Below are 13,055 nucleotides of genomic sequence, written 5' to 3' on the forward strand. Positions count from 1 at the left end.
TAGTATTTATATTTCCAGATACATGCAGTGTGTTTTCAAAAATCACCTTTGCAAAATCTTGTATTCTAAATTTCTCTCTCCTTTCCCTCCCCCTCCCAAACAGCAAACATTCTAATATACATTAAAGATGTGCAATTTTTTCTAAACATATTTCCATATTCATTGTGATGCCCATGAAAAGTCAGATTAAAAGTGGAAAAAACGTGAAAGGAAAAAGCAAATAAGCAAAACAACAACAAAGATAATGATAGTATGTCTTGATTCACCTTGTTTGGATAGTTCTCTCTCTCTTTCTCAATGCAATTTGTACTCTCCATCACAAGTTTATTGAAATTGCCCTGATTCACCTCATCATTGAAAAGAGCCAAGTCCATTATAGGTCATTACATAATCTTCTTGTTGCTATGTACAATGTTCTCTTGGTTCTGCTCACTTCACTTTTACATCAATTCATGTAAATCTTCTCAGGCTTTTCTGGAGATATAAAATTTCTCCTAAGAATTGCTTTGGTTACATCCCATTTTCTTTGGTAAAGTCTCATTAATGTTATTCTCTTTGATAAAATCATTCATTGTTTCTATGATTTATTGTTTTACTTTCTAGGCTTTTTGAAATCAGCCTGCTCATCATTTCTTATAGAACACTAATATGCCATTACCTTCAATTAACATAACTTATTCAGCCATTTTGCAACTGATGGGGATCCACTCACTTTCTACTTCCTTGCCACTACAAAAAGGGTTGCTACAAACATTCTTGCACATTTGGGTCTTTTTCCTTTTTTATGAGTTCTTTGGGATATATATCTAGTAGAGACACTGCTGGATCAAAGGGTATATATTTACTATACTTTTTCTTGTGCTTCCCATGTAGGTACTTTTTTACATTATCCTTTGCAGACTTTCTTGGTAGTTACTCGATTGTTTAGACTTCAAGTTCCTTGAGTGGAGAGTGTTTTTTGTCTCTTTTTGTGTCCTTAGCACCTAGTCCAGTGCCTCGCACATAGGGGGCACTAAATAAATATTTATTGAATTGACTATAGTTGGTTAAATAACAGTTGGTAAAGCCCAGTGACAAGCAATTCAGAGAAAAAAATAGATTTAATTGAAGCAAAGACCCTTTTGCTAGATGAAAAATATTTCAAGAAATTTCATCTCTAATCTTCTGTTTTTAAAATATTCTTCCTAATAAGCTATAAGAAATGTTTTCTAGTGTTTAATAAATTTAACATCTAACAAAAAAATCAATTTTTTTTAACAAAAAAACTTTTATTTTATTAGACTATTCACAATGGAGGAATGAAGAGTGCCTGCTTGAAGGACTTATGTCCTGAAGACAAAAGACGTATTGCAAACTTAATTAAAGAACTTGCCAGGTAAGATTAAACCTCATATGATAATATATTGTGCTGAGCAATGCATTTCTTTTGAAGAAAACTCTGAAACTACTATTCCAGATGTGAACCACTATTTGATCTTGTAGGAACTAAAAATATTTCAGTATCAGACTTGTTATCCCATTTGAGAAAAAGATCAGAAAGCCAACATTCTTCTGCTCATTTTAGCTTTTATTTGAAGTCCAGATTAGTTGATAATGAGTTTTTATAGAAGTCGTTGATCATAAGGATAAATTTTGAAACACAGCAATATTGTTGAAGTAAATTGGTATTGCTGCGATCAGAAGCATAGCAGATATCTTTTGGTCTAGCTAGTTAACCTTGTTTTATTATCTGAACAGAAATTGTGTTGTCTATTGTAAAAATATTATTTTATCATTTTGCTAACTTCTAATACTCTTTGACAAGTAGAATTTTGAGTTTGAGGGGATGTATTTCTGAACTGAGTACCAATCAGGTTCATGGATGTGTATAAAAACCATATTGGACTTGGACTTGTTGATTAATGTTTGCTGCTGATTATGTGTGACCTCTTTGTAAATATGTGTGCCAATTCTATGGCTCTTAGATAGTTATCTAGCAAATGAAAAAGTTTGTAAGTAAGCAATGCAACATAGAAAATACTGATTTGAAAATTAATAAAAACAGTATTTTCTATAAAATCATGCATTTCATTGAATTCTTTTAAAATAACTTCCTTCTTAAATTTCAAATGATTAAAATAGAACTTTCATATATTTCAAGTTTTATTTCAGCTGTTATAATTCTTCAGAAATTTTTTCTTTGCAACTTTTCTTTTTTTTTTCTTGTTAAACACATAGAATCTTAGGAATACCTAGATACCAAAAGCATTGTTCTCTGGTGGGATAAACTTGGGGAGAAGTCTGAAGTACTATATTCTGCTATAGGATTACAATTCTAGAAAAAATTAGCTTTTTCATCTAGTCTCTTCTGGCTAGATGTGACCTTTGTTGGTAAAGTTTTCATTGAAAACAAAGTGTGTGTGTGTGTGTGTGTGTGTGTGTGTGTGTGTGTGTGTGTGTGTGTGTGTGTGTGTGTGTGTGTGTGTTTATTTGGGGGAAAGATTCTGTTGTTATCCTTCGTGTTTGAATTTTATTCACTTTTGTATTATTTCCCAAATGGACAGAAGTAGTTATCCAATCTCATGTATGCAAAAGAGGTTGAAATGCCATTGTAATTAGTGGAATTTTGTCTGTGACCCTTGAGGACCATTGTAATCCTGATCCATTACATTTGGAATTGGACAGCATTCCTGAAGAAGTAAGGAACATCAATTTCCTTTTTTTTTTTTTTTTTTTTTTTTTTTTTTTTTTTAATAATAGTTTTTTTCTTTAAAAAAGCTTTTTATTTAACATTCATCTTGCAAAACCTTGTGTTCTAAAATTTTTCTCCCTTCTTTCTCCCCACCCACAAGTAATCCAATATATGTTAAACATGTGCAATTCTTCTATACATATTTCCACAATTATCATGCTACACAAGAAAAATTAGATCAAAAAGGAAAAAGTATAAGAAAGGAAACAAAATGTAAGCAAACAACCACCAAAAAAAAAAAAAAAGTGAAAATACTAAGTTGTTACACCCTCAATTGAGTATCTTTTTGAGTATCTTCTATCTTTTCTTACAGGGAAGTAAGAAGGGAATAAGAGAAGGGGGCTGCTGCTACAAGGGAGGATAGATTGGGGAGGAAGCTATCAGAAACAATGCTTTTGAAGAAGTACATGGTGAAAGGAGAAAAAGAAAAATATAAATGGTGGAAAATAGAATGGAGGGAAATATACAGTAATAATCACTGAAAATTTTTTTACAGCAAGCTTATCTGATAAAGACTTTATTTCTCAAATATATAGAGAACTGAATTGAATTTATAAGAATACATTGATGAATTGATAAAAAATGATAATTTTGTCAAAGGATATAAAGAAGCAGTTTTTAGAAGAAGAAATCAGATATGTATAGTTATATATAAAAAGGCTCTAAATTCCATTGTTAAGGAAATACAAGTTAAAATAGTTCTGAAGTACTACTTCATACCTACCATTGATGATGGAATATCATTGTGCTATATAACAAATGATGAACAGGTTGATTTCAAAGAAGCATACTTACATGAACTGACACAAGTAAAATGAGTAGAACCAGTGCATTGTACACAGTAATAGTAATATTATCTAATGATTAATTGTGAAGTTCCAAAGAACTTAACGACGAAAAATGTTATCCACATTCAGTGAAAGAACTGATGAGTCTGAATACTTTTTTAAACTTTATTTTTTTGTGGTTTTGTGTTCTTTTACAACATGACTAATATGGAAATATGTTTTGCAAAAATTTATCTGTGTGTGTGTGCATGCACACACATGTATATAACCACAGATGTATAAATTATATCAAATTATTTGGCCTTCACAATGTGGGGTGGTGATGAGGGATTAAGAGTATTTGGTATTCAAAATTAAAAAAAAATCCAAATGTTAAAAATTGTTTTTACATGTAATTGAAAAAATATAAAATAAATTTCAAAAAGAAAATACTATGTTTTGTTCCCCACTCAGTTCCTTCAGTTCTCTCTTTGGGTGCAAATGGCTATCTTTATCACGTGAACATTGGAACTGGCCTGAATCACCTTGTTGTTGAAAATAGCCCCATCCATCAGAATTAATCATCATAAATCTTACTGTTGTGTCTATACAATGATCTCTCAGTTCTGCTCACTTCACTTAGCATCAGTTCATTATAAGTCTGTCCAGGTCTCTCTGAAATCATTCTGCTGATCGTTTCTTATAGAAAAATAGTATTCCAGAACGTTCATATACCACAACTTATTCAGCCATTCTCCACTCAGTTTCCAGTTTCTTGCCACTACAAAAAGGATTAGTAGTTTGCTTTTGTAAATTCTTTCATTGAGGGAAAGCCTTATCATATAGGGATGGTTGATGAATGAATAAATGAAAAAGCATTTATTAATTTCTTATGTGTTTTGTGCTATATAGTCAAGTAAGAACCTGCCCTCAAGTTGCTTACATTCTTATAAGGGAAGACAACCTTTAGGGAAGTGGTGACCAAGGAGGACAATTTTATAAAGAAAGAGAGATAGTGATTGAAATTTTAGGGAAATTGGTATATCTTTTTCAGGAATGATGGTGTTGATTTAATTACTTAGAATTACATTTGACAAGATAGGAGGATTAGCAGTTAGAGAAAGTGGCATGAGGATGACCAGGGAGTAGCTTGGTGGGAAGTAATAGTAAAGACACTTATTACTCAGAAGCCCAACTCTCCAGTGTGGGAATTTTTAGATGCTAGTAATAAAAAGAAAGGCAGAAATTATTCCTGCCCTCAAAGGAGCTGACATTCTAATAGGGAAGATGACATGCAAGCAACTAAGTACAAATAGGACATAAACAGGATAAGTTGGAGATAGACAGTAGAGATCATGTCCTTTGGAATTAAAAGAGTCTGATAAAGACTTCTTGTAGAAAGTTAGTAGATGTTGTATTTTTGTACTTTTTTACAAATGCATTTAAAAACAAGCTTCATGTTATCTTGACAAGTTTTAAACAGATAGAAAATTCCATTTTTAAAACGTGGGGGCATGAGAGTTTTTATAGGTGATAGGACAAAAAGCTCAGTTTTAAGAGTTTTATAATTAGTTAATATCTCAAGATGTAACAGAGAGCATTGTTAGTAGTGAATTTAAATCCATATTTCAGGTGATCTTGATAATTGAAGTTCTTGTCAGATCAGATTATATCATCATTGTTTTAATATTGTGTAATATGGCTGATGAAGAGCTAATATTAGGAATAGGAAGAATATTAGCATTAACATTTTCTTATTGATAACTTCTGTTTATATTAATATTATTTTTAATACTTGATTTCTTTGCAGATATATTTTTAAGTCATGTGTCCATTTTATGAAAGTTGATTCCAAGTAGACACTATAGGCTGTAAATTCACTCAATTGATATTTCATAATGACATGTCTGAAAGTCAATGAACCAACAATCAGTGTCTTTATGTTAATTCACTCTCACTCTTCTATTAGGTACTTAGCTTTCCCACATGTGACATGAAATCATTTGAACATACAGATTCAAAGCTCCAGTATTAATTCATCTCTTAAATATTATTACAGTTTAATTGCTTTTTACTTTTGGACAAAAAAATTATCAATCAATAAACATACTGTATAATGGAACCTTTGATAAATGGTAATTATTATGATAGTATAATTTGTAATATAAATGTTATTTCCCCCCCTAAATCTATTGTATCATTTTATATATTTCATGTTGGAGATTACTCCTTTAGATCATTGAATTGTAAAAATTATATGTAACTTGGCATATTGATATCAAGGATCAAACTGATTAGAAAAATCTATGGAGAGCAGAAAATCTTTTTCTTATTTAATAACAAAGTCTGTGGCACTATTGAATTTAAGTGGTTCAATGAAAAAGTGCTGAATTTTAGAGTCAAAAAAGCTGGATTCAGATCTTGGCTTTGTCACATCTTAGCTTTGCCATTTCTTGCCTATAGACAAGTCACTTAACCTTTGTGAACTGAAGTTTTCTTATCTATAAGAAGAGCTATTTAGACTCTTATCTTTTCTGTCATCTTTGATAGTTTTCTTCTTTGATGTCTATATTGGAATATGTTCTAGTACATCCTCATTGCATATGATTCTTGCTTTTGGTTTTATATTTTAAAAAATTCTTATAATTTTAGACTTTTCAGCTTAAATGTTAAATGCCTTTTCTGCATCTCTTGAGATAATATTATGTGGTTTGGAATATTTTGTTTTTTAATATGATGGATTATGCTGATTATTTTCCTAATTGTAAATCTCCCTTGTATCCCAGATATAAATCCAACTTGGTCATAACTAATGATTTTTGACTCTCTCTGGTAAGTTTGATAAGATTTTGCTTAAATTTTTTTGATTAATATTCACGAATGATATTGATATGTAGTTTTCGTTCTATGTTTTATTCTTCCCTGGTTTGGATAGTAAAACTATATTTTACTTACAGGAGGATGCCTTCTTAAGGACCAAAAGTTTTGGTTTTGGTTTTTTGGGGGACAACATAGCTAATTCTATTTCTTTTTTGAAATTAGGTTATTTAAGATATGCATCTGTTTTTTGATCGGAGGGATGTTTTCTATTTATGAAGATATCCCTCATTTCTTTTGTGTTCTAATTTTTATTAGTATGTAAGTGCGAATTATTTCTTTTATTCTCATTTTGTTTGGAATTCACCTTGTTATTTTTACTGATTTAATTTTCTGCCATTTTTTAAATCAGATTAGCTAAAGGTTTATCAGTTTTATTAGAATTTTCAAAGAATCAGCTTTTAGTTTTATAATTTCAAACACAATCCAGATGTCTTGGTTCACATCTAACAAACTGGCAAAGATGTCAAAAGATAGGAATAAACCATGCTGGAGAGATTGTGGAATGATTGAGTACATGTTGTTGGTTAAGTTGTGATCTTAACTATTTTGGAAAAAATTTGAAATTAGACAAAGTGATTATTGCCTACAGAATCTTCTGTCAGGTGTATACCCCAAAGAGATCAACAAAAGACCTCATACATATCAAAACATAACATTTTGCATTATCAAAAAGATGCCCATCAGTTGGGTAATGGGTAACATAATTATGGTACATGAACCAAATGGAATATTACTGAGCAGCAAGAATAAAAGAACATGAATACAAAAGCTTGAACTTAAATGAACTGATATTCATATATAGTAAGTAGTAATATGATATGTCAACAATGGAAAAGGAAAAATTATAAAAAACAAAAAGTTAATGCAAAATTAAAATGAAAAGGCTTGACTTCAAAAAATTTGATGTCACATTCTCCTCCCTTTCTTAAATTTTTAAGAAATCCATGGCTGTCAAACACTACACATTACATCATTTTCTAAGAGATAAAATAGTCCATGCCAAAAGGTGTGAAACACTAATGTACTGTTGGTAGAGCTGTGAATTATCAAAATAATTTTAGAAAATGAGTGAAAAGGGAAACTGAGGGCTTCTCAGAATAATAATCTTGGGTAATTCAAGACTCAGTACCAAGGATCTATTAATCATTAAGGCTCTGGGAAGAAGAGCAAAGACTTGCTCTTCCAGCAGAAAACATCTAAGAGATAACCCCTTTGACCTTTACTCAACTGCTTAGAGAAGAATCTGACTAATTATTTTATAGCATGGAGATATTTGAGAAGCCTCTAAACTGACTGTCTCTATTTGTTGATTGAGAAAACCTGAGGTAAACCAAGTCTCCTTAGTTATTTTAGAAATCTTTAGCCCCTCTGGCTTAATTGGTTACTTACTTCTAAATAAATCTCCTTATTGTGAAGGATTATGTAGTTTCTCGTAAAATCATTAAGATAGATTTGAATCTATAACCTAAACTTTAGTATATGAAGGTCCAATGGGTTTAGGAAAAATGAAATTCTTTATACAAACATGACAATTGAGTATCCATATTAGCTCAAGCAAGCATTTACAAACCTTGTAACAAGCTGACCACAATAAACTTGGGCAAACACATCTGCAATAAATCAACTATATTGGCTTTACTAGAATTTAGCAAACCTTTGCTACTTCCACTTGAGCAGGCAGTGAAAATTAACCAGAAGAGGGGAGGGGGTCAGGGTTCCTGTGGTTTTTTTTGACTAAATCATCTCTTAGCCTTTGTAAAATTGGCTTCCTCTTTATTTGAGAATTCAGTGAGCAGACTGCTTGCTTCTTGTGAGATTCTAATAAAGCTTCTGATCTTCACTTTGAGAAATCTCTTGAGTAGTTGTTTTGAGTAAGGGGTTGCTGTCCCACACAAAAATAATTTAGAATTATGCAAAAATAGGTAAATAAAATGCCCATACTCTTTGACAGTTGCTAGGTAAATCCAAAGAAATCCATTTTTTTTTTTTTGTTTGTTTTGTTTTTGTTTGTTTGTTTGGAAGTATTTTAGGCTTTAAAAAACAAATATTTATAGCAATACCTAAGAACTAGAAAAAAGTAGTTACTCAATGAATGATTAACAATTGAACAAATTGTGATATTTGAAGGTAAAAGTATTACTAGATTGTATAAAATGATAAATATGACAAATATAGAGAAGTACAGATTTATGTGAATTGATACAAAGTGAAGGAAAATAGCAATATATATATATACATATATATATATATATATATATTTATATACAGAATCATTACAAAAATTCAAATATAAAAGAATGTTGAAAAATTGCAAATAACCAGAATGGCATCAAAAACACTTTCCCCTTCTACACCTTTGTACAAGTATCTATTTTGTATCTATTGTCAGATTTATTTATTTTTTTTAAATATTGAGGGTTTTTTTCTGATTTTTTTTTTCTCTTGTTTTCTTTTAAGAAGTCTTTGTTACATCAGATGATTTAATGTAGGAGAGACTACAGAGGCAAATTTGGGCATTTGAAAATCCAAAGATATCAATAAAAGTATTTAAAAAAAAAAAAGTTAAGCATGCAGCCCAAACTCATTTCCACTATAACTGTGGTTTTCCTCTAAGTTTGAGAGTTTAGCCAATTAAATTACATTTTTTTTATTACTAAAAAGTCTTACCTTCTTTCAGTGCCTCTATATCAGATATTTTCCTATAATGATTAATTCAAAATAATCTTAGTAATTTTGAAAAATAAGCTTATAAAGGGCATCTCTTAGGATATTTTCTTGAAAGTTGTACCTTTTCTTAGAAAGCCTTTAGTTTTTTTGACAAAATTTTAATTGTTAATGGTGAAAATATTCCAATTTTCTATTTCCTCCCCATTTCTGCTATAAATGCAGTAGTATGGATTATTATTATTATTTTTTTTTTTTTGCTTCTGTTAATATGATCTCTTTTGAAGATAGCCTTATTTCTACTAGCTTTCTTTTATTCATTCTCAACTCCTCTTTCTCCTTATTCCCCCCATTCCAAATATTTTACTTCTTTTCTTTTGGAGTTTTGCTCATTTGTTTCTTTTTCTTTTTGGCTAGTTTCTTGGAGGGCCTTGGGGTCAGCCAGAGTCAGGATAAATTAAAGTCCTTGGTCTTTAGGAGGAGAAGTGACAAACTGCCAGGAGGCTTGCCAAAAATGTATTCTGGAGTCTCAAGTTCAAAGCCACCAGCCTCTCTCCTTCTCATTCTGCTGCAAAGTGACTCTCTGGCCCCTCTGCCCTCCAGTTCTTGCATCTGATTATCTTAACATCAAATGGTAGACAACAATGGAGAGCAATTTTCTTTGCTTTAGGGCTTTTGCTAAAAACTTTTAGATGCATATCAGTTGCCCAAACATAGAGGAAGCCCCAGGAAAAAAAATGACAATAAAGAAGGCCTTATTTATCAACTATGGCAATAGCATTTTCTGAACAGGTAAATTGTGTTGGATAGGCAGTTAATTGTGTAATTCTTTATAATCCAAAGAATTAGCCTAAAACACAAGCATTTGGGACCTGCAGCCAAGACTGCTTGACTGGAGGCAGACTGTATAGCCCCCACTATACCTTTTTGAGCAAAACCTGAGCTATCCAACAGACTGAATAATGATCAAGAAATCTAACAAGAAACTATAGTAAATGATCTCTTCTACTCCCAAACAGTATCAATAGGTACATAGAATCCATTGGGAAGTAGGAAGAGACTACCAGCAAAGCCATTGCTACTATAGGCAAACATTTAATATCAGTGGTTATAATTGAATATCATTTAGTATGATAATTCTCACCACCAAAAGCAAATTGAGACCTATTTATGAATGAGATTAATCCTAGGGAATTGCTAGGGCCATAGGGGAGATTGCCCAGAATCACACAGCTTGCTAAGTTTCAGAGGTAGGATTTGATCTTTTCCTTAGTGTCTAGTGCAGTGGTCCTCAAACTTTTTAAATAGGGGGCCAGTTCACTGTCCCACAGACTGTTGAAGGGCCGGACTATAGTAGAAACAAAAACTATGAACAAATTCCTATGCACGCTGCATATATCTTATTTTGAAGTGAAAAAACAAAACAGGAACAAAACAATATTTAAAGTTAAGTTAAATCAACAAACTTACCAGTATTTCAATGGGAACTATGGGCCTGCTTTTGGCTAATGAGATGGTCAATTTCTGGTTCCATATTTGTCACTGCTAGTCGTAACAAGTGATGCAAGTGTGCATCTGTTAGTCTTGATCTGGTTGGAGATTTCAAATGTTTCATTCTAGAAAAAGTCTGTTCACAGACATAAGTGCTGCCAAAGATAGTTGCCATTTTGAGTGCATGGTTCCTGAGATGAGGATATATCTCAGAGGGGAGAGATGCATAGAAATTTAATTTGAAGGCTGCTTGACTTGAATGTGTCTTTCAGAGAGCTACAATTCTGCAGTTCAGCCAGTTCCATTTGGTAAATTGTATCCACATTTTCAATGTCAATAGAAAATGGATTATGGAAAAGCTGTATGTCCTGTTCATGGAGATGAAGCTCTTTAAATCTAAATTGGAACTCCTTTTGCAATTTTTCCAATGAATCCACACATGTTTTGTTTGGGAATGAAATCAGCGGTTTTTCTGCTAACAGATTTTGAGTTGTGGGGAGATGGCAGAAGTTTTCCTCCTTCACTTGTTTGATGAAGAGGCCTAATTTTATTTCAAATCCTTTGACATATGATTGCATATCACAAATGGGCTTTCCCTTTCCTTGAAGTTGCATATTGAAATTGTTGAGTAGCTCTGTTACATCTGTCAGAAAGGCAAGATGCATTCCATTCTGCATCATTGAGCTCTGGTACTTCTTTGTTTTTTGAAAGCAGAAAAGTTGTAATCTGTGTAAGTAAGTCATAGAAACGTTTCAAAATTCTCCCTCGCTTCCCTCCCTTCAGTCAACAGATTTCTGTGTGATATAGAACATCTTCACACTCAACATTTAGCTCAGACAGAAATTCCTGAAATTGTCTGTACTTTATTACATTAGCTCTAATGAAGTTAACAAAGATACCACAATTTTCATAACAGAGTCCCACTTCAGTAATTTACTGCACAGCGCTTATTGGGGGATGAGGCAGTGTATGGCTATTGGATGGTTATGCTTGTCCATCTCTTGGTTAATGCAAGCAATTACTCCTTACTTAGACCTCACCACGATAGGGGCACCATCAGTTGTCACACTGGCTAGTTTATCCCAGTCCAGCTTCCAAACCATTCATAGTTTGACAAATCTTTTCATAGATATCCTCTCCTGTAGTTGTTCCTTTGATGCTTTGCAGTGCAGCAAGCTCTTCTATGACTTCAAAATAATCATTCGTCCCACGAATAAAAATTAGAAGTTGTGCAGCATCACAAACATCATTGCTTTTGTTGAGTGCCAAGGAAAAATAGGAAATTTTTTTTGTGGATTTTTGCAAATGCTGATGCAGATTGTCTCCTATTTCTTCAATCCTCTGTGTAATTGTAGGTCCTGAAAGACTCATTAAGCTAAATAAATTGGCTTTCTCTGGACACATCTCTTTGGCAATAGAAGGAAGGCATTCTTTAACAAATTCTCCCTCCACGAATGGTCTGCCAGTGCGTGCTATTAGCTTGGCAACTTGAAAACTTGCTCGCAGTGATGAAATATTTAGCTGCTTCTGATTCACAGAAATATTTTGCTGAGTTGTCAATGTATTTTTCAGTTTTAATATTTTATCTTTTCTCACTTCTCCAACCAAACAATCATATTTATTTTTATGTTGAGCTTCATAGTGTTGACGCAAATTATGTTCTTTGAACACAGATACTACATTCTGGCATATCAGACATACAGCTCTTTCCTTGTACTGCATGAAAAAGTAATCATAAGTCCACTGTTCTTTGAATATCCTACACTCCAAGTCAATTTTTCTTTTTCTTGACATCATTATTTCTAAGGTTTTCCAAATTGCTATTAGTAATATATATATATATATATATATATATATATATATATATATATATATATATATATACACACACACACACACACACACACACACACACAGCACTACAAAAACAATATACCAGCAATAACTTTGCCCACACAGAGACATACGGACTGCAATGCCCAACTTCCTCCAAAGTGCCTCTGCACTGTGATGCCTCTGTTTCCCGCACTCTCTCTCCTGCTTCAGACCTTCACTGCACACAAGTCACTGCTCAGGCGGCCCTCCCAAATGCCCTGGCTTCCTCTGAATCTTGGGATCAATTCTCATGATCCAGCGCTGCATGATCGTACGTGCTGCACTTGTAATTTATCATAATCGCAGGCAAGACTGTGCATATATGTATGTAACTGTGTGATATATTGTATGTGCAGAATGAGCTGACAAATTGTACATTGAGGTTTCCGGGGAAGGTCATCATGTGACTTGAAGCTGCACAAGTGTATGGGGACCTTAAGAATCTGGAGGGGGATGAAGCAGTACACCAGCTCTGCACCCCTTCATACTCAGGATAAGTGGGGGGGCATTAGGTCAGACCCCCCAATGATTATAAGGTGATGACATATGTTAGCAATATTCCATCTCTTTATGAAACTACAGAACATACACACAATGATAAAATTGATGACCACAACAGCCAGACATGAGGTCACTATGGATATAGG

General features: G+C 32.7%; 1 protein-coding gene across 7 annotated transcripts in view; it reads left to right on the forward strand.

The window, feature by feature from the left end:
• The window catches only part of KIAA1328 (KIAA1328 ortholog), a 525,281-nt gene that overhangs the window by 19,102 nt on the left and 493,124 nt on the right, over nucleotides 1-13,055 (forward strand). For 5 of the 7 annotated variants that reach the window (XR_012484390.1, XR_012484391.1, XM_074279230.1 and 2 more), the window contains exon 4: nucleotides 1,281-1,375. Coding sequence is in view for 5 of the 7 variants with exons in the window: in XM_074279230.1 (XP_074135331.1) it covers nucleotides 1,281-1,375 (95 nt within the window). In the remaining 2 variants the exon portion in view is untranslated. Of the gene's footprint in view, nucleotides 1-1,280; nucleotides 1,376-2,543; nucleotides 2,678-6,284; nucleotides 6,331-13,055 lie in introns of those variants that run through there. The other 2 variants (XM_074279233.1, XM_074279234.1) reach the window with 2 other exon arrangements.

Source organism: Sminthopsis crassicaudata, chromosome 1, assembly GCF_048593235.1.
Source record: "Sminthopsis crassicaudata isolate SCR6 chromosome 1, ASM4859323v1, whole genome shotgun sequence".
In the NCBI taxonomy this organism is placed as follows: Eukaryota; Metazoa; Chordata; class Mammalia; order Dasyuromorphia; family Dasyuridae; genus Sminthopsis; species Sminthopsis crassicaudata.